The sequence below is a fragment of the Crinia signifera genome, chromosome 2 (genome assembly GCF_055691185.1).
Source record: "Crinia signifera chromosome 2, ASM5569118v1, whole genome shotgun sequence".
NCBI classification, from domain to species: Eukaryota; Metazoa; Chordata; class Amphibia; order Anura; family Myobatrachidae; genus Crinia; species Crinia signifera.
In genome coordinates, this window is record NC_139218.1 from 229,177,355 (window position 1) to 229,200,990 (window position 23,636).

Consider the following 23,636-nt stretch of genomic DNA (forward strand, 5'->3'; position numbering starts at 1 on the left):
TATATATATATATATATATATATATATATATATATATATATATATATATATATATACACATATACAGCAGCCACCCGGCACTCAACTTGTATACACGCTGATAACAATACTTGCTGCGGTGCCTTCCAGCGGCCTCAGGGGTCCAATGTACAGCAAAAGAATATAGCAGCACTCCACAGGCTTTTTGAAGATTAAAAATAGTTTAATATGGTCCTACGTTGTTACGGAGTCAGCGCTCCGTCATCAGGGAAACAAAGATACATACAATACAGTGACCTTAAAATACCTGTGCTAACAGGCCTAACACACCCACAAGCCCGCAGCCGATTGGTTGTGTACTCACCATCTCTCACTCCAGATCTATACACGCTACTTGGCGGCAGGTGTGTGTGGTGCGATCTGGAGTGAGAGGTGGTGCCTGATAGTGTAATATCGTTTTAATAAAAATGTGTGCTCCACGTTAAAAGCAACTTTTTGCAACTAGTAGTGCCCGTACCAAGACAATCCTCTGGTGTGGGCTGACTATCACAAGATATAAAAATGGACCGACTCACGGGACCAAGTTGATCTTCTCAGGTTCTCCCGGACAGCGGCGTCTAGGTCTGTCTGTACTCACAACCCGGTGAACCACTCCGTGACCAGCAGCGTCTACAGCTGAAAGGTAGCGTCACACAAGCCACACCCCTACACGTTTCATCATAGGACTTATATATATAAGATATATATATATATATATACTCCAATGCTCATTTGAGAGTTATGAGCACTCACCAGATATCAAAGAATGATCCTTTTGATATAAAAACAAACGTTTTTTATTCCATAAGTGCAACTTGGGGTAAACAGTACAACCAATGAGACTCGACGTTTCGATCCTCAGTACATGGACCTTTATCAAGGAGCATTATTGGTGCAGTAAAGCATCAAAGGTTCAACTGAGTGAGATAAACCAGTATGGTGCAGGAAATGCCTCAATGGCATTTCCTGCACCGTGCTGGTTTATCTCACCCAGTTCCTCACTATTGAATACTCGGTATGTACCGTCATCTTGAAATGATCTCCTCTAATTACCTTTTATCCTTGCTCATCATCTAATTATATAATATATTAACATATACAGATATGAGTGAATATCCATAATTATTACCAGAAGTCTTAGAGGACACTTTTGTTCCCTACATTTTCAATCATTTCTATACCATTGGTATGTATATTATCAGATCTTTTTGGATCCCTTTAAGGGTATTAACATTTATATATTTTTTAACGACATGGCCTTCCTTCTTGCTACCTATATGTACTACCCCTGATGAAGTCTTGATGACGAAACGCAGACTTTCATATGCTGCAAATGGAATCTGCCTTTTAAAACATGAACGATTTTATTGTTATTAAAAACTGTTTATAATTGTATCCAGCTTGCTGTAGTATTGTTACTTCAGATTAAGATTTTGCTGGTGGTGGCACATATTGAGGTGCAGTCTATTCCTCTTTCTCTTGTTTCTACCTGTCTTCCCCCACTTACAGGGGGACTTATAGAGTTGCAGCCTTATTCTACTTTCAGTGCAGGGAAAGGGTTAATTGTTCTACAGATGGAGCCCTCCTCATTTATCCTGTTAATTGAATTAAGTGAGTAATATGATTACTATGCTATTCCCCTACTGTAATGTTCTATGTATTGTATTGCTGCTGAGAATGATAGTATAGCCATGGCTAGCCATGGTGAGCCACGACCTAAGGAACAAAGTTGACAGAGGCTCCAACTATATATATATATATATATATATATATATATATATATATATATATATATAGATATATATATCTTTTTTTTTTTACCCGATAGTGGTATGGCACCTGAATTTAGAAGAGCTAATGGGTAGCTGGAGCCACTTCATCAAGGGCTGTTTCAAGAGTGTGGTACAGGTGGGAAACAGCAGAGTCAGGAGAGGTAAGTGTAGGGATTAGAGTGAGCTGTTGTTGCAGAGAGGTGGAAAGTTGTGGAAAATTAATAGCATTGGTATTTCTACGGGTTAGAGTAGGCATGCATGATTTCTGTGTCAGTGAGCTTGATGTAATGGAGGAGAGCGAGAGGGTAATGAGATTGTGATCAGATAGAGGGAAGGGAGTGTTAGTAAAACAGAAACTGAGCACAGCCTGGTGAAAACAAGGTCAAGGCAGTGGCCTTCCTCATGAGTAGAGGGGTCGGACCACTGGGAGAGGCCGAGAGAGGAGGTTAGAGAGAGGAGTTTGGAAGCCTGCAGAGATTGTGGACTGTCAATAGCAATATTGAAGTCAACCAGGATGATGGTGGAGATGTCAGAGAATAAGAAGTTGGGTAGCCATATGCTTTGATTTTTTACATTATATATGCTTTGATTTTTATTTAAGATCACTGAGAGGCCCCTGGATATACAAGTTATAGAATGACCATTTTTCCCAATATCCAGTTGTGTCAGTGTTGTCTAATAAGGAATTTTTGGGGGGGATATATGTATGGTTCTGTGGCATTGCCATAGAAACATATATCACACTAATGTATTGTTACTTATCAAGCAGCAGCCTGGAGCTTGAAAAGCACAAAACACAGTTTGTCTCTTGGGCAATGTAATTAGTATTTGAGCTATTATCCTGTAATATGTAATTCACAATGAAAGGACTATGAGAGTTATATTTGCAGTGTGAAATGAAAAATTTGTTTTGATGTCTAATTATCCTTTTTGTATTCCTTTTGATTTACTATGCCCTGTTGAGATCTATGGATCCTTTGTGTTCACTTGCAATTATGATTATTCTGCTTGTGATATTATAGAGACACGCTGGCTTCATTAACAATCAGAAAAAGTCCGTCAATATTCTTTATTTAGCAATTACTGTATTTGACTTTTCTTGAAATAAGGCTAATTCTACAAAAGAAAGACTCATGCCACAGTACAGTAGGAATTAGCCAAACGGCATAAGAATGCCAGCTCTTAATAATATTGCAAGGTCCTAGATTGTTTGCATACAGTATATAAGGAATGGGTGGTCTAAAGTAAGCCACCCACAAGAAGGGCATATTCCAGTAATTATGGCTGGGACAGATGAGCATGGAGAATCATGGGTTCACTTTACAAGATAAGGAGCTCTTGTGGGTGTTTCAGGGCTTGTGAAATGAGATACTTTTTTATTGAATGATTGTGGAATGACTTTTCAGCACTTGTCTTTTGTTTTACTTATTTTATGTGGATGCTTGTTTGTATGACTTTTTTGCTATTTACAGTTGTAACAAGACAATAAAGAAGGTTAGTCCTGGAGTTCTATAGAGGTTATTATTTGTTAAAATTACACTGAGTATTGAATAAATATTTTTACAAGCATTTCCGGTACTTGTTTCTTTGCACGGCGCCCATCGAATCGCATACCATAAGGCATACGATGGTATGCGATGCAATGCGATGTTACGCAATGGCAGCCGATGTTATACAATTTAAAATTGTATACCATCGCATTGTATGCCATTGTATGCCATATACAATGGTATACGATTTAAAATTGTATAAGCACCCCAATGGGTGTTTTCAATGTTAAAAGCGCCCCCACGCCACCCCCACTATCAACGCCAACCCAAAGTGTGGCAAGCGCAGCGAGCCCGCGAGGGGAGCGGTACTCGTCCTCTGACCTTTTCATACCCCCACTAACCACATCGGCTTGGAGCTGATTTTATATAGTGTGGCGAGCGCAGCGAGCCACCGAGCCCGAAGCGTGGCGAGCGGACGCGGAATACATGTAAAGTGATACGCGTCCGCTCGCCACGCTTCGGGCTCGGTGGCTCGCTGCGCTCGACACACTATATAAAATCAACTCCACAGGTGCCGATTTATGTTGTAGCTGGTGGGTGCTCAAGCCAAAAATATAGGGGAGTGGCTTCATGGGAAAGGGGCGTGGCCACAAAATAATACTGATTTGTATTACGCAGCACAGTTGTCTCCAATATTCAAATTATGGCAACAGTGCCAAATACATAAATGCCCCCACAGTGCCTAATACCTAAATGCCCCCACAGTGCCAAATACATAAATGCCCCCACAGTGCCTAATACATAAATGCCCCCACAGTGCCAAATACATAAATGCCCACACAGTGCCAAATACATAAATGCCCCCACAGTGCCTAATACATAAATGCCCCCATAGTGCAGGTACATAAAGGCCTAGACAGTACCTGTGCCAGCGATGAGGCAGGGGGAGTGCAGTGGGACGCGGGTGGGTGAGCCGCTGCTGAGCGGGTGGGTGCTCATCAATTTCCGTGGGTGCTCGGGCCCTCAAGCACCCACTGAATCGGCACCTATGCTCCACGCTGACATGGGTAGTGGGGGTATGAAAAGGTCGGAGGACGCGTACCGCCACTGCTCGCGGGCTCGCCACGCTTCGGGTTGGGATTGATAGTGGGGGTGGCGTGGGGGTGCATTTAACATTGTAAGCACCCATTAGGGTGCTTATACAATTAAAAATCGTATAGGGGCTTATACAATTTAAAATCGCATCGCATGCGGGCATATGGCATGCGATGCGATGTCATACAACTTAATATCGTGGGCGCCGTGCTAGGAAACAAGTACCGCATTTCCTGTTTATTCATTATCTTATTCCATCTCTGCCATCCATGGCTACACGACATGTTACACTTCTGGTGCTGCACATGTCAGGCCACTTCCAAACCATTTACCAGGGCTACTTTCATTTCTGTGTTTCAAGCACATGTAGATGATGATGAGTAGCACACCATAGTCATATGGGAGGTTACACCGCAGGATGGATATAATGCTGCATTTAGGAACCATATACATTTATTTTCGTAAACACAGCCCACAATTACTTCTTTCAGTGTTGTTTAGATCCCTACTAATACTTGTAATATGGAAAAAACTCAAATATATTTGTTATTAATAAAACCGTAAGAAAGAAACACAACTGTTTACATTGTATGCATAGTTTCCTACCGATCTGCATTCTGCAGGAGACTCCCTGAAATAACAGCAATCTCAGGGTTGCCTACCCTCCCAGAATGGCCGGGAGGGTCCTGGAAATCAGGTCCTCCTCCCGGCCCCCCAGAAAGAGGGGCCACCCTCCTGCAAAGCGGTACCGGCTCCCGCGACCCACCCGCCGGCACCTGCGACCCCCCCCTCGGCGGGGGGGATCCGCGGGTCAAATTACGCAAATCGTGCCATTTTATCCCTGCGGACTGTGTACAATGCATTGAAAATGGCATTGCGCGTCGGGCGGCGTGGCTAAAATGGCACGGTCACTCTATACATGCCCCCAAACAAATAGCCACTAGTGTGGCTCTGCCCCCCCCCCCCCCCCCCCCGAGCTGGCTGCCCTCTCTTGGAAAGGGCAGCCAGAAGTAGGTAAGTATGAGCAATCTCCCTTTCTCCCTCATTAGTCTAGCAATCTCCCTCATTTCACCTAGCCCACATTACAATGTTACAATGTTACATTTTTGGGAAAAAGGAATGAGAGATAGATACATTTACATTGAATCAACAGCACCATTTCCCAGCACTCTACAAAGTACAGTAGCTCTTACTAACTTCTTTGGGGCTCATCTACATTTGTATATAAGTCATTTTAAAAGATTCCTCTCAGATGTAGCAGTACACACCCACGCTTCTAGGTGCCACTTTCAAATTTCTCTGAATAATGAGCTATGGGTGGAGCATGACACACCCCCTCATTGGGGAGCTGTGCAAAACTATACTACCAATTATAATGTCCCTGAAACTAGTTTTCAAAAGTAGGCAAGTATGGTTGTATGTTTATGATTTGCATTAAATCCCTGTTGACAAATATATCTATAAACATCGACTTAGATGATGGAAGGTAGAGTCCCGCATTATTGTGCGCTTGGTATGCCAGTAGTGCATTAAATCCCTTATGCCATCATGATTTGCAGGTTTTTGTCTGGATAGAGAAAGGACATGACTTCTAATTTGCATGTTTTGCTATTCATTAGGAATGTGGCTGAGAGTTCTCTAGGGTGACTGGGAGTTCTAATTTTCAGTATCTCTTTCAGCTTCAATTATGGACAAACAAAGACAATAATGAAGATGTTCATTTTCAAATAAACTATAAAACAGTTCCACAATCTGTCACCTACGGTAAATTCAGTGAACCACACTGCATACAGTAAATCAAGTAAATATGTGTCTGTGGATCTGCTATCAGTGCAAATAATTACTCATCTGAACTAGGGTCATCACCGTTTGCTTTATTCTTGCTCCCCTTAGTTACTGTCACCCTTGGGAAATCCATCAATCATTATTATGTCTAGTAGCACGGAGCATTCACCATAATATCCCTATTATAGCATGTAGCATTTACACTATAGCAAATGCTACTGAAGTGATCACTTGCCACTGACCGGGATGAAGCATCAGTCGGGATACCGACTGTCAGTACATCGACATCGGAATCCCGACTGTAAAATGCCCAATTAGTCTAGATCCTAAATGACAGGGGCTACTCTCCCTCGTGGGGTTCCATGACCCCCATAGAGTGAGAAAAGAACCTGTGGCGAACGCAATGAGCCACCAAGCCCGCAAGGGGCTTCATTGCTCTTGCTCTTCTGTGGGAATACCGGCAGTCGGGGTTCCGATGTCAGTATACTGACAAAAGGAATCCCAACTGTAGTGCCAGCATACCACACCCGACCTCATACTTTTAACACATTGGAGTGCTACAGATTCAAGCTACTGTAATAAAAATGCAATTACATCACTGCCATATATTTCTTGTTTTCTCTTCCTCAGAGACTATGCACAGGCCCTGACTCTAAACTGGTAATTATAGCCATTAATTCTCTGGTTCTGGCTTCACCATATTCTGTGTTTGTTATAAAGTGCCATAATATAATTCCATGGTAGCCGTGTAGTGTATATCACAAACTGCTCTAACATAAAGTTAGGAACCTCCTCAATTATCATAAAGATGGAGCCGGCTCCATCTGTTCCTGGAGCCCGCCAGATCCCTTTCACTGGCGAGCACCGGCGATAGGGACTGGGACGCGTGTGTGTCTCATGCGCACACGCGTCCCAGTATCACGGCGACTGGGCAGCGTCTCCCTGCCCATCTCCGCTTCTGGGAGATGCTGCCAAGTTCGGGGGGGGGGGGGGGGGTGCCAGGGCGGCGAGGGGGACTGGCGGCAACAGCGAGGGAGGTGGCGGGGACTGTGTGCATGCGCCACTGGTGGTCGCCAGCCCCTGCAAAGATGTAGCATGCTACATATGTACCTTCCTGATTAGGGCCAGGATGAATCATATTCTACATTGACCAGCACCAGGTTGCATTTATATAAATGTAGCCCTGCTCATCTATCCCATTCTAATTGCCACATGTGACTCCCGATTGTTGCAATCCCGTTACCATTTGGGTGCATGTAATTCACTCCGGTGGCTCATAGAAATGCACTGAGTGGTGATACTGTAGCATGGCCAAGGTTTAAAGTGAGGGGGAATGGGGTAGAATGGAGTTCCACCACCTCTAATGGTGAGGTGGAACATTTTAACCTCCACATTGGCCTTGCACAGTAAAGCTCACAGAAAAGCATTCTTGTTTGCTTGGAGATACCAAAAACCCTACCACTGGCCTTGTCTCTGTCTAATGGGGAGAGGGGGGTAATTAGGTGGCATAGTGAAATGAATTCCCCCACCTCAGCAGGACCACTTTAAGCCCTGAGCAGGGCACCAAACAGGAGCAAGTGGTGGTGATCAGGGATAGATGAGCATGGCTACTTCTGTAAGGTAAGCAGGGAGTCAGGTAGCCACATATTAACTTGCCTAGGTCCAGATTCTCTAAGCTTCAAAAGTGATAAAAATGAGAGTGATAAACAGCCAGCCAATCAGCTCCTGCCTGCTGTGTCACAGACTGTGTTTGAAAAATGTCAGACAGGAGCTGATTGGCTGGCTGTTTATCACTCTCCATTTTAGCACTTTTGAAGCTTAGAGAATCTGGCCCCTAGTCTTTTTCCCATGTAAAGTGTTTTGGGGCTGTTCCATTACCAACACATGATCACACGTGATGAGCCTAGGAGCTGCAAAGATTATTACACAGCATCTTCGTCTTGGTATACTGTATATATTTGTGATATCAATGAAAAACACATATACTAAACTTACGTTTTCACATAGGGATCGGAGTATCCATTTGCGTCCATTGCAGCTAGATGTGCACATCTAATGATTCCTACCAGGAGCCCTGACTTTTGCGAGCTGTATTTTAAGGATATAAGAATTCGCCCACGTTCCTCCAAAGATTTATCTTCTGTTTTATCTATCTGTGGGTGGAAATACAAAATGTTAATGGCAGTATAAAGTAATTCACGCACAGTTTCCACAATAAAAAATGACAATATCCAGGAAGAAATGCTCTGTATCCAGGGATTATGACATCTATTTAGCAGCAGGCTGATGTGCGCTATTTCAGGTTACCACCAATCAGCTTTTATGTGACGCATGCACATTATAATAACTATTTGGTTACGTTAAAGGAGACAGAAAAGGATGGTTCCATTGACTGAAACAATTATTTTTAACAAAAGTGCAATATAAAAAATCTTAAAACTGAAAGTGAATAAAGTGATTAAGATCATGTGAAACAAATGCAAAAGATAAGTAATATAATATTCCCATTGTCATGAAATGCAGGTCCAGCGATTGATTTACAGTTGCAAAACAAAATGTAAATGTGTCAAATCGCTGCTTACCCGAGCCCTGGACGCCGCCCGCCCGAATGCCCCACCACAGAATCCCCATCGAATCATTTTTCCTGCCTTTGGAAATTAGTCAGTTGAAAATGACTTATTTCCTTGGCAAATCGCCAAAGATGGGGCGGGTGCTAATGTCCTGTGATCTTCAACATCACTAGCCCCATCTCCAGATATATGTATAGTATTCGCTTATTCGCTGCAGGTAGCAGCATCTCCACCAATGATCTCCACATGATGTCAATGGGAGCTGGGTCCATTTACACTGCAGCTTAATCCCAGGACCAACACTGCAAACTGGCCTAGTTGAAGTTCAGGTCACTGGATTAACCCTTTTCACTGAGCCACAACCCTGGTTAAGAACCACGAATGCTGAATAAGCAATGAGAGAGCATAAACCCCTGATGGGTTCCCCAGGTTACACTGGAAGGTCAGCTGACATGCAAATAGGATGGGCACAAGGCCTATCAGAGCAGTGGGAGGGTACAGACAGGGAAGAAAAGGAATATGCTTACAGGAAGTCCTCCTCTGTCTGGAAAAGCCCCACCCACCCTTCCCTATTTCTTCTCTTTTAGGCGGCGGTAAAGAACGGTCATCCTTGTAAGATCTTGAGGTGTGTGTGTAGATAGTGGGGTGTCGCTCCACCCTGACATCGATGGTCATCGGCCATGCTTCCGCCCGGGGGGTGGTCACAACTAGCACGAGTGGATGACCGGGGAGAGTGATCACCAGCGATGGTGTGTATGGTAAACATCTTTATCCCCACTTTCCTATAGTGACCGTTCTTTGGTGCCGCCACCATTATATATATAGTTTAGTTTAATTGTCAAAATAAATTGACATTCATTTTGAAACGCCAGCACTTGTGTCTGTGTCTTTTTTATTACATAAGTTTAGGTATTAAGGTTTAGGTTAAGTTTATGGTGAGTTGAAAGGTGTAGACCTGGGGGATACCTGATGGGGAGTTTATCATCACAGCAATAACTCACTGGAAAAAAAGGGGTATAACATACAGTATTGTTGGGGGGGGGGGGGGGGGGGGGGTAATTATTTCCTGAACTGCAGCACTCATAGACACAAACAGTTGCTGATTTACTATAAAGGTCTGTTGTAAAAAAAAATGAAACTCAATGGAATCCTCCTGTAATACATAAAAATAAATGAACAGGAAAACACTTTTTCACTGGGAAAAGGAAACAATCTAATTTATCATTGGTCTCAGTTATTACAAGGAAATTTGTCAAATTAAGATAATTGACACAACTCAGTGAAGCAAAGCTTTATTAAAGTGTTCTGCGAAACATAAGGCACAAAATCACTGTTTATAGTACCTACAAAAAGGTGGATTTTCAGGATTTCCAAATGAACTAAACTAGCACATATAATTGGAGAGTTGAAAAGATTATTAACCAAAATGGGACCACTTTTTGCCTCTATCCTTCACTTTTACAGGGAATCATTACATTGACTCAAGACTTCACACAGGTGGTGATTCAATACCACTCAGTAACCAGCGGCCATCAGGGCCAGACTAACAATGGGCCTGATGGAGCTACAGCTCCAGGCCCACTCTCCAAATAGCCCCCTGGGAACCGGAGATACCGCCAGGCAAAGCTGGAACGTTTTCCCCATAGGATAACATGATACCCGCTAATTCCAATCCCCACCTGGTTCCAATGGCTCCCAGGTCCCCCTCCAGCATTATAGAAGTTAGATCTCAGTCAAACCCCAAATCGCTGGGCCTTCAATCTGATACCAGACTGGTCCATATGGGTTCATTGGTTCTAGAGATATTGCGGGGTAAACCGATTTTTTCATTTCTGAGATGTAATTTCATGGCTGTTCATGTTGTTTGAGGACAGATTGCTATGGAACCAAATGGCCCAGTTTGACATGACCAAAATCATTCGAAGCCCACTCAAAAGTTCTTCAATCTGGTCTCATGTAAATGGATCAATTGGTTCTGAAGATATATAACTGGTTGTTTAAAGGTGGGGGGGGGGGGGGGTTCTCTCCCCCTCACATAAGAAATTGCAGGGACTAGTCTGGTGTAAAAAAGGCAAGCCCAGGAATGTCCCTGCATGATCCTGGGACCATATTCCTGGGTAAGTCCCTGCATTTTCTGGTGTGAAAGGGGTATTATTTCAAAAAGCTGGGACCAGACCTAGCCAATTTGATGCCCTAGGCAAAATTTCAGCTGGTACCCCCCACGCTGCAGCTAGTCACACATCTGACCCAGCATCCATCACCCAGCTGTGTAATATCATTATGGGTCACTACACGCTGTGACCCATATTCACATTACACAGTGCAAAGTGGCCCATATTCACATTACACAGCATGTAGTGGCCTGTATTCACATTACACAGCATGTAGTGACTCATAGTCACATTACAGAGCACATACTGTATACGTATTTTAGTAATACCCCTTACACATTATGGCACACACCATAATGCCCCTTACACGTTATACCAAACACCATACTGCCCATTACACAATATGCCACACACAGTTATTGCCATTACACATTATGCCACACATGTGTCCATAATGCCCCTTACACATTATGCCACACTGTAATGTCCACTGCACAAAAGCCACACAATGTTATGCCCCTTACACATTGTAGCACATACCGTAATGCCCATTACACATTATTCTACATACGTTAAAGCCTCTTATGCATTATGCCACACATTACAATACCCATAATGCATTATTCCACATACAATGGTGACAGAAAACAGGAGGGTGACAATTGGGATGGAACACAGAGGAGGGTGAAAATGGCTGTGGCAGAAAACAGAGGGGGTACCATACAGTGACAGAAGACAGAGGGGGTGCCACACAGTGACAGAAGATGTGGGGGGTGGGGGATGACACAATGGCATGGACAGAACACAGAGGGGATGTGACAACATTTGGAACAAAAAACAGAGGCGGTGTCATACAGTGAAATAACACAGTCAGGTTCACGCAGGGGGGGGGGGGTGACAATATATGCAACATAACACAAAAGGGGGTTCACACAGAGGGGTGGCATTTGGGACAGAACACAGAAGGGGGTAACACAATGGGTGAGACAGAACACAGAGAGGGAGTGACAACATTTGGTACAGAACACAGAAAGGGTGTCACACAAGGGGAATCCCACCCAGTGTCTGACAAGGTCATGTCTGCGGGGCAGGTGACAGGATAGAATGTGTGGCAAAGGTCTTATCACATCACCCCTCCCCACCCCCAGCCCTTTTAATGACCACCTCTCACAGGTCTTTCCCCAGAACCCCCCTTTTCTTTAAACTTCCCCCCAAGAAATGTACCGTCTTTTCTGTGGATTGTCTCATGGCTGCGGCTTATTTCAATGTCCTCCCCTGAGGCTTGGTATAATAGGAGCATCCTTACTTGCTGATTCCTGCAGACTAAGGGGGTAGAGATTGCTGCAATCGCTCGTGGAGTGTGTTTGGGGGGGGGCAGTCCTGTTTCCACACAGCTGCCTGTCAGCGCTGCTGCCGGTCAATTATCGCTTCCCTGCAGACCCCGCCGGCGGTGGCTGTCTGCAGGACCCGCTCCGATTCCTGTCCCCTGGCGGGAGCTGGTTGCTGCTGCAGACACTGACTCGCCTCTTGTGAGAATGACTGCAAAGCTCTGCAGTGGTGGATGGCTGACTGCACAGCTCACAAGCACAGCTCACTCTGCTGCCAGACCTGGCAGCCTGACCAGTGCACCAGCCCCCTGCTCTCTGCCCAGCTGCCAAGGCTGTCATTTCTGCCTGGCAGCGGTTGTCCCCCAGTTACCAAGAGCATGTATTCCCCCTTGGCAATGAGCATGTAATCCCACATGGCAACGAGCATGGAACCCCTGGCAATCAGCATGGAACCCCTGGTAATGAGCATGTAGGTAAGCAGCATTTATGTAGCATAATTTTTAATAGGCATTATAGTGTTTGGCATAATACGTAATGGACATTATGGTGTGTGGTTTAACATGTAATGGTCCTTATGGTGTAAATTTTTAATGCAAGTCTTTGGCGTGCAATTCCCCTGTTTGTGAAGCATATTATGCATTATTGCTCAATCTGTTTGGTATAGTGTGTATTTTGGCTCAATCCATGTGGCAAAATGTGAATTTTGCCTTAATCTGTGTGGCATAATGTGAATTTTGACTCAATCCATGTGCCATAGTGTGAATTTTGTCTCAGTTGGTGTGAATTTTGTCTCATTCCATGTGGCATAATGTGTAAGAGGCAAGTACAGTATAAGGGGTTACTATTGTGTTGCATGATTTGTACAAGGGGTATATGGTGTGGTAAATTTAGGTGACCACATAAAAGGTGCTGAAATGTTGTCTACCAAGTTTCAGCTTTTTTAGTAATTTTTTTTATGACTTAAGTGCCGCCTCACCCCTTAAGTATCTTACGACATCGGCATCCTGTTGTTGCACCTTTGGAGGGCACCCCCCCAATATATCACCCCCTGCATTTTTCCTATGCAGCCCCCTGCCTTTTCCAGGCATACTATATATAATTAGTTGAAAGTATTTAAACAAATAGAGACACACCCATGAGCAGACCATCCAAACAGAACAATGGTCACTCCTCTCACATTATTAGGTGCTGGCCACAACCCCTATTATTGCGCATATAAGGCCCTTGATCATTTTCAGCTCCAGGCCTATTTAGACCTTAATCTGGCAATGGCTGCCGTTTCTGAGCAGCTTAACATTGCCCCACCAAACGCCTGCCCCCCCCCCCCCCCTGACCCCATCCCCTTGGCACCATGCGTGGGAATGTGTTCGCTAACACAGCACCATTGAATGATTTCTCCTGCCTTCGGAAATAAAAGTCAGTTCCCGAACACTTGGTGGGCACTGGAGTACTGTGACGTCACACGCACGCCCCCGGCTGGCATCATCCTGCCTGTGTTCCCATGGGAACGCCCAGCATTTTCATGGGGATGCCAATAAAACACTTGGAATTCCCATGGTCCAGCACCGTGTCCGCCCCATCCGCCCCCCGGCCCTCCCTCCCTGCAACGAATGGCCCAGTGAGTGTGTAACTCACCCAAGCCGTGAATTGCCGGGGTCTGCACATGCGAAAATACGCACTTGCTTTGATAAAGCTACCAGGTGTAGTGAAACGCGTAAGGAGGACATTGCCACTGTCCCCCAACCCAGTGCTCCTGGATTGCAGACCATACCAACCCTATTTGGAGCTGTTATCATTCACCAACTTGGTTCAAACTGTTACCCATCTGTTGTCATTGGAAGTTTGAGGTTTTACCATCACACAAAGGAACTGCGGTAGGAGTTGTTTATTTGTGCCACTATGGGCCACTTGTGGCAAAATCTGCATCTCTTCTTCAGAAAAAAATAAAACAAGATTCCTGAGGCTTTCCCACAGCGCTGGACCTTTGGAATCAGTATAACCAGGATGATTCTTATTCTTAAAGATAAATGCAGTCCATTTATCATCCTGGTTATACTGATTCCAAAGGTCCAGCGCTGTGGGAAAGCCTCAAAAATCTTGTTTGATTTTTTTCTGAATTCTTGCCTAGTACACAGTTGTACTATCGTTTGAGGACAAGTAGCTGCGGGACTTTGTTTTGGCGCTTGAGGAGTGACTTTGTCATTTTTTTGTGGTATACTTCTGCATCTCTTCTTATTCTCCCTCTGGGTGACCATTTGGGGATTCAACCTACCTATGGGCTCAAAAATACGGTCTCTCCAGGACACTCAGAATTCTATGGTTTTTGGGGACCCATTCATTTTAAACTCATCAGTATATTTTAATTTCAATTTTAGTGTACTTAATAAACACCATTGTGCTAGATTAACCAGTCTTATATTATTTTAGCTCTGCTTATTTTTGTGTTTTTCATGCACAGACCCCCAAACATCATAATAGGGTCGAATTCACCCCTTTCTGAGTGTTACTGAATTAGGCCCAAAGTACATAAAATTACCATTGCCTTATTACCCCATCCTCTCATAAGCCCTAAATAAATCTAGCAACCAATTTATAGAAGTAAATATTTTTTATTTAACTAAAAAGGACAATAAAGTGACATTTAGGGGAATTACATTTTGTGTGATATGCATAGAACTGTTGTGTGAAGGTGAATAACATTTTGAGTGTAAATTGGATACTGTAATAAGCAGAAAGGAAGGAAGCTTCCAGGTGCCATGAAATGCATTGCGTCAGTGCAGAGATTTTCTTTTCATTTTACGCTTTATTTTTAAGTTGATAATTTCTTTGACTAGATTCAGGCGGATTATCCAATATTGAGGTCACGGCTGTTGCTCTGCTCGACTGAGAACACGCAGATGGGATTCAATGTGCCACCTTCCGTGGGACGAGAAGGGGCGTGGCTGCGAGTTGCAGCCCGGAAGATGCGAGCTGCGGCCGAGATCTTGTCACTTCCTGGTCGTTCTCGTAGAACGAGCCCGACTGCTTGTGAAGTCGGGCTCGTTCTGACAAGCTACCCTGTTCAATGCTGTTGGGGAAGACACCATTGAATAGGGCCCAGTGGCCATCTCCCCCATCGGGAGATTCTTGCCGGTGATTGCATACCCCCCTTACTCTTTTCTTATTATTATTTATCCCTTTATGACCCCTTGTCCATTTAAATGGACATTATTTTAAAGAATGCGTTGCTTAGACTTTGTGATGACAGCTGCCATTCAAACCCCAATGTCCACTTAAGTGTATGGAAGTACTGTGAAAATTTTACAGTATAAAAATATTGAATTAGAAAGAATCTCAATGTTATGGAATACAAGCTATGATGTGTCTTCTGAATGCAGCTTTGCTCATGAACACAATTACAAGAGGTTCTCATAAGAGTCAATGGGCCCATGGGCTCGTCAGGACCCACTTACTTGTATGCATAGCGTATGCTGCAAGTTGTAAGGGGACGCCACTATACAGTATGCACTGAAAACAAAAATGAGCAAATCATATTTTTAGGGCTTTGTCTACTTTACCAGTACCATCACTGGGATACACCGAAAACATGCAGTGGGTTATACAGGATTTTTGTTCTCATAATTTTTTTTTTTTTCAGTTAAATATAGGTAAAATTTAATAAACGTTTTTAACTTTGTTTATCCATGACAACTATCTTCCGATGTCATAAATAAATATGTGTAATATTACACTCCTTTTGCTATTGCATTGGAAACTTGAAGAAAAGAAAATATGTTGTCCTTAGGCAGCGCAGTTTTTAAAATACAACCTTTAGGGGGGTATTCAATACTTGCCAATATTGGAAATATCAGAGGTTCAGTATTCAATGCTGGCCGGGACTTGCCAGCTACAGATTCCCCTCCCCATGGAGGCGAACCTGTATTGTCGGAAACGGACACGCACTGTCGAATCTACGTACACATATTTGTCAAAACGTAGCTGTTTTTGCCATAACATGGCTGTTCCAACACTCAACAGTCAGAACATTAAATACCGACTGTGGAGTTGACATCGGAAGCTGGTGAAAATTGTTGGGATTCAGACTGTCGGGAGGTTCAGAGAAGGAAAAAACGATTTCTGCACCACGCATCCAGAATCTCATCCAGAACTTCAAACAAATGGATAAAGGAAAGTAACAGAATGGTGGTACCTGCGCTATAAAACACACTTAAGCTGAATATACTGTACTCAGCATAAATTGTGTATTATAGTGCAGGTGAACTCATTCTATTACTTTCCTATAAACCCTAGATGAATATTTAAATGCTATGGCTCAGATGGGATCTTCTGAGAGATTAAAAAAACAACAAAAAACTTGTCTAGTGTGTATGGGGCTTTATTCTTCACAGTTTAAGTTAGTGCAGTATATCCTTAAAAGTTATGTGCAAATAGCAATGTCTTCCTGTTTATTTGCTAAAGTCCAACTTGATATTTTGAACATAAATAACAGAGGGGCTGTGTTTACCTGCTGAATAGATCCATCATAAGTGTTATATCTCCCATATGGGGACTGTTTAATCATGGCACTTGTGTCACAGACACATTACTTCTAATCATAATAACGTTTAAACACTCACCTTACCTAGCCCAGAGGTACAGTATATCTTTTTTTTTTATAGTCCTAGTTGTAAATTGGGCGCCCTTTTGACACCACTGATCAAAACCTTCCAGAACAATGAAAGACAAGTCGCACTTTTGTTGCAGTTCTGAAACTAAAACTGCCTGTAGGCAGTTATCAGTGGGTTTTCATATGTTCTTTCATGGGTTTAAACTTTGCTTGCTGATCATTTGCCATACAGTAATTGTTTCTATTTATTGTATGGAGATCAGTCATGATGAGAAAACTGAAAAAGCAACCTCCCTATGTCTATAAGTATATTTCTCTTATTAAACCCACATATCCACGCTTAGGCACTTTAAGGGTGAAGGGGGCCCATGTGCAGGCTCCGATTGGGCCCCCTCCTCTCTGACAGGAAAGAAGACTTGGGTATTGTGTCAGTGTCTACTGTGCATGCACAGGACTTTGGGAACATGGTACCTGTGCCACATTCCTGGGGGACACCTCTATTGAACATTCTCGAATCACTGGATAATATCTGTGGTGGCCGTTTTGCCAGTGATTTCTAATGCTGCACAGTCAGCGCCGGACCGAAGGAGAGGGGAGTATTTTTACTTAGGTGCAGAGTGTGCAGAATGTGGGCCCACTTGGACCCAGGGGCTGTTGTGCACCACACACCTTGCACCCATTACAGATACGTCATTGTATCCAACTACAGTACCTAGTTGAGGAGCTAAATACTGTAGTCTCCACCTCTGTAAAATTTATTTTGTATGTTATCCTACTGTATAACATGAAACCCCATGTTTGCAAATGAGCACAGTGTCTACATGCACCTATCCTCAAATTGTGCCAAATAGCCTAGTTTTGGTGTAGCACAGCCAAGTACTTTGTCCTGTCAGATTCTTTTTCCACAAATAATGCATCTTATATGTATCTCAGGAGCCCTGAGTACTGATGCTGATAGATCACGTAACTTCTGTGTAATCTGGATAAAAAGGAATAATACAGTTTCTATACAAGTGACTGGTGCCATGCCACACATTGTATATCTTATGCCTAATACACTCAAAGCAACTTTGTAACTTTGTAAATGGCTATGATGTGAATGAGATGCAAAATTCAGCAAAAAGTACTAAAATGTTGATTATAATTCATGGCAGAGCATCTAAGTCGCACCAAGGGACTCGGACCATGTGGTGCAAAAACGCTTTGTGAAATATCTGTATGAGGAAAGTGGCGTAACTACTGTAAGGCAGCCCCAGCTGCCGCTTGGGGGAGCAAGCGGCAGCGGGGTCTGTGTGGACGCCGGCATCCACTCGACGCACTGACATGCTGCTGCCCCCTGGTTGAGCACCGGAGGCGAGTCAGCCGCAGTGCAGGTGCGGCCATGACAGAGACGACAAATCCCCCCACTGATTCAATTGACTGTACACAGAGACGGCTATTGACTACTGTGTACAGGATGGGCGGGCGGATGGGCGTGCTGGGGTGGCCTGTGATGCGTCGGAGCCGGGGGAAGCAGCAGTATATGCTGTTCTCACTGCCTCTCTCCTGCTTGAGCTTCTCCATTATGCGTGTGACGTCATTACATCACATGCTGGGGGGAGCAAAATTTATAGTTACGCCACTGTATGAGGAATATTATTCCTAGAATATCATAAAAAAAAAAAAAAAAACCTCTCCCTCTATTCATATAATGTTGGGACATCCTGGTCCGTTTTCGGCACCCTCGTTTGTTATTCTGCAGACGGGATTCAATGTCCTGTCTGCCAAATGACTAAAAAGGGGCATGTCCACGGAAACTGACATGGATCGTAGAGATAAGGCCGTGATCTCGACAATCCATGGCCGTTCTTGGCAAAACGGGCCCAACTGCTTTTAAAGTCAGACCGTTCTGCCAAGATACCTCTTCAATGCTGTTGGGAAAGACAGCCTTGAATATTCAATCCCCCGCCACTATTTCCCTTACTATCAAATCAGACAGAGACCCATTTTTCAGTCAGCCCCTGGAAATGATTCACTTATTTAAATTAAACCGTTGTTCTCATTATCACGTGTGAATGTCTGAATTAAAATACATTGTAAACTGATATTAAAGCATGTTTGCTTCTGACATGTTGTGAAATAGGGAGAAAAGGGAGCGCAAGAAATTAGCTTGAAAATTATTTTTCTTTCCTAAAGGAGAAGCTGCGATTGCAGTAAGAAAAAAACCCATTCAAAGCATCTTATAATGTAAGCCCCATTGTACAGGACATTAAATAATATGCCCTCCAATAACAGAGCTGCTGCAGAAATTACAACATTGTATGGTTTAGCTCTGCAATACAAGTCATTTGTCTAATATAAGCAAAGTTTTTGAATAGTAAAAGGGCAGCTCTTTCCTAAAAAGATAAACACTATGTATTACATAATATTTATATCTGTCTATCACAATCTGGAATCCACACTGTTAAGCTCTGTACAAACGGGGCAAGGCCGCCTCTGTACAGAGTGAGGTCCTTAAGCACAGATCGCTCAGCACACATTGCGGTGCACAAGCGATGCAACCGTGATGTGTGCTGAGCGATCTGTGCTGAGCAGCATTTTGTTACGCAAAACACTGTGATCCAGCAGGATAGACAATGCATGCACTATCTATCTCTGTCGGTGATGGTGACGGGCGGGACCTCACATCACCATTCCTAAGGGGCATACACACGGAGCAAACCGTGCTAGTTAGAGCGATTAGAAATGGGACTTAAATTGCCTTGTGTGTATGCCCCATTAGCTACATTTCCTCTCTATGTACTGTATGCAAAAATGTTTGTTTGACAACATAATGTACGCAAATCACTGGCATATGCTAGTGACCATCCTTCACCACTTGGCGCAGCAAGGGAATGGGGTTAGCAACTGTATATGTGTCCTGGTCCAATTTCTTACAGACGCATGACTACTATAATAATCAACAGCCATGCAATCAATTCAGGGAATAAAGCAGTACATACTGTACATCAAATACCCCATACAAGAATAAGAGTAGTACAAAAGACAAAAATCTGATTGCTTTTCCACAAAACAACGATCAAAATAGGGCCATCATTACACAGTGTAAATAAAAGTTGGTGGGTCATTATTAAGAGCATATCATTTAGTATGTTGAAAAGCATAACAAATTTGGGTACTTGTGAATTATCCGGGCTGCCGATTTTGTCCTTAAGTTTAGTTAACTTAAGGACACCCGACCGACGCGATGCCCGCGATTTAGCCCCAAATCGGGGGCATCGCGTCGGTCGTGGCCGTTATAAGGAACCGCGACGCGATGCCCGCGATTTCCCATAGACAGTAATGTTAAAAGACACAATGGACCCGATTTCCGACCCGATTTCCCATAGACATTAATGTTAAAAGACGCGATGGACCCGATTTCCCATAGACAGCAATGTTAAAATAAAATGACAATGTGAAATTGGCCAATATGGCCATTTCACATTGGATATGTTTTAAAAAAAAATGTTTCATGGCCCCCCACCACCGTTAACGCCACCCCGCTATTGACGCCAACCCGAAGCGTGGCGAGCGCAGCGAGCCCGCGAGGGGCGGCGGTACGCGTCCTCCGACCTTTTCATACCCCTACTATCCATTAGGGCGTGGAGTGAGAATAGAATAGTGTGGCGAGCGCAGCGAGCCACCGAGCCCGAAGCGTGGCGAGCGCAGCGAGCCCCGCGAGGGGACGCAGATACCTTCACAGGTATCCGCGTGCCCTTGCGGGCTTCACAGGTGTCCGCGTCCCCTCGCGGGGCTCGCTGCGCTCGCCACGCTTCGGGCTCGGTGGCTCGCTTCGCTCGCCACACTATTCTATTCTCACTCCATGCCCTAGTGGATAGTAGGAGTATGAAAAGGTCGGAGGACGCGTACCGCCGCCCCTCGCGGGCTCGCTGCGCTCGCCACGCTTCGGGTTGGCGTCAATAGCGGGGTGGCGTTAACGGTGGGGGGGGGCCATGAAACATTTTTTTTTAAACATATTCAATGTGAAATGCCCATATTGGCCAATTTCACATTGTCATTTTATTTTAACATTGCTGTCTATGGGAAATCGGGTCCATCGCGTCTTTTAACATTACTGTCTATGGGAAATCGGGTCGGAAATCGGGTCCATCGTGTCTTTTAACATTACTGTCTATGGGAAATCGCGGGCATCGCGTCGCGGCCCCTTATAACGGCCACGACCGACGCGATGCCCACGATTTCGGGCGCGATGAAAAAATCGGCAGCCCGGATAACTCACAAGTACCCAAATTTGGTCCTGCAGTGACGAGGCCAAAATGAAGGTAGCTTTCCTAAACCTCAAAGAAAAATAAATTTTTGGCCACCTTATGAAACAGTTTCTTGAAAAACACAGTATGAAAGAGTGGATTAAATGGATAATAGGATAGCAGTAGAAAAAGGCTGAATTCAATGATCAATACCAATAGCTTTCTGCCCAACCTGGCAATCCTCTGACCCTCTAGGAGACTTACTATAAAGGCCCATTACGGGAACTATGTGGATGTGAGAGAAATTTTCCAGGAGTTCAGGTTCATACACACCAGGCAATTTTGCCCATTGTGTATGTTGATAATAGGGAAAATCGCTGGGCTGAAAAACGCTCAGTGCATACACACTGAGAGCTTTTTCTCAGTTTTAGCGATTTTCCCGGGGGTGGACAACTTTCCATAGCATGACGCTATGGAAAGCCGCCCACTCCGCTGCTCATCTGCTAATAATACCATCAGATGAGCGGCCAGGCCAGCAATGATGCGGGAGTGCACATCAGCGCTCATCACTGAGCTGTTTGAGCTGAAAGCAGTTCAAGCGACAAAACTGAGCTGAGTTCAGCTCAAAGTTGCCCAGTATTTATGGGCCTTTGGAGTTCTACATGTTACAGACTTTGGGACAGAAGTAGGGTTTGTCTCATGTGTGGTGCACCAGAAAAGCCATATTTAGGACACAGATCCAACCCTAGGATAAAATATTGTCCAGCAATATCCAGCCCAGTCAACTTGATCAATAGGCTTATACGCCATATATAGAGATGGGTGCCAGAGATATAGAGGCAAACTAGCATTTTGATTTATTGCCTAGAGATCGGTCTGATAAGATCAGTACATGCAGACACCGCACATGCAATTTTAATTTGCACTGTATTCACCTTGTTCAATGTTTTATGTAGTTTGTGATATATCACAGTTTTAAGATAACCTAATAAAAGGTATATTTTATTGTGTAAAATTATTTCTCTTTTCTGGTGCACAGGAGACAAACCCTACTTCAGTCCCAAAGTTTGGGCGGGCAGGGGGTGGCGGAGTAGTGTATGCTAGCAGTAGCACTTGTGGGCGGTGGGAGTCAGCGGTGGCAGAAGATTTGTTTAAAATACTGGGCTGCCCTGTGATTGGCTGAGCTCTCTCAACCAATCACAGGGCAGCCCAGTATTTTAAACAATTCTCCCGCCACCACTGACTCCCGCCACCCGCAAGCGCTACACTACTCCGCCGCCCCCTGATACGAGAGGCAGGTACGCCGCCAGCAGTCCCTAGGGTCCCCGCTCACACAGGGCCCCACAACGCTGAATGCGTCCCCTGGATTGTATTCGAGCAATCGCATGTGGTTAAAAACCACATGCGACTGCTCCTACAATTCGACAGATATTATGTGCAGTACATAATATCTGTCGACGGGACATTCGACGGTGTGCCAGCGCATTGCGTCGAAAAGTCCCTTAAAAATGCATACAATCATTCGATTTATCGGCCAAAATTGGCCGAAATCAAATGATTGTATACAATATCTCACAAGTGTATGGGCAGCATAAGGTTAGTGTCACACTTCACAACCAACCAGTGCCTATATCAGTGTCTTACCACACATCCTGAGATCACATGGAAGTGACTTTTTCACCATCAGAAAGGAAAGGGGTCCACTTCAGGGTTGTATTTCACCACGGTATGCATAATTGGAACTATCCTCAAAGTATATCCAAAACTTGCACTGTTTATTTTACAAAGACTAAAACAAAAATTGAGCGCTAAAAGGAAAAATGACGCTCCAGACGCTAACTAGAATGGGATCACTTAATCCCAATGGGAAAAACTAGAAGAAAAAGTATAAGACGGAGCTGGGAGTAACACAAAATACATGCCAATCAGAATTAAAAAACATTTTTTTTTTTTTATTATACCAACATAATATAGTAACCTGATGGTAATTAAAAAATATATATGATTTTTATTGATATTTAGTGCAGCTTACAATGCTGCTGAGCACATATGGTCTGGTTTACACTGTGGAACTGACTTGTGAACAAGCAATAAGAGATTGAAGAACTGGGATCAATACAAAAAGAAAAATTAATTACTAAGTGGATAACATCCTAGTAACCATACTATAACGTTGCTCATAAGCATGAGCATAGCTAATTCAATACTGCAGTCATCAGGCATTTTCAACTAACTTTTCACCTAGGAAAGCACGACCAGACATGTACCAGGCACAGCCCAAGTAAATGCCAATTTAAGTCAAGAGTGAATGTCCTTTGGGCAAAAAAAAAGCACCAAAATGGACGAAATGCGTCCTTTGAGTTCCAACAATCTTCAAGCATGTGAGAAGAAATACACTAATAAAGCCCCAAATAATATTGGTAAATGTGGCAGTGTACATATACATAGTACACAAAGGTAGAAATGTATCTGGAACTGGGCTCAGAAGTGCAAAAAAGCTAATTAGGATGGAAAACATTACACATGCAGGGCCGTCTTTTCGTATGGGCTTAATGGGCACTTGCCCAGGGGCCCCAGGTGTATAAGGGCCCTATGCTGATAGCTGAGGATCCCCTTTTTCCAGGGATACCAG

The 23,636-nt window shown here is 43.9% G+C and overlaps 1 protein-coding gene across 3 annotated transcripts in view; it reads right to left on the bottom strand.

Annotated features, from left to right (window-relative positions):
- The window catches only part of DOC2B (double C2 domain beta), a 590,856-nt gene that overhangs the window by 125,633 nt on the left and 441,587 nt on the right, over positions 1-23,636 (bottom strand). For all 3 annotated transcript variants that reach the window (XM_083173977.1, XM_083173978.1, XM_083173979.1), the window contains one exon: positions 8,156-8,313. In XM_083173977.1, coding sequence (XP_083030103.1) covers positions 8,156-8,313 — 158 coding nt within the window. The remainder of the gene's footprint in view (positions 1-8,155; positions 8,314-23,636) is intronic.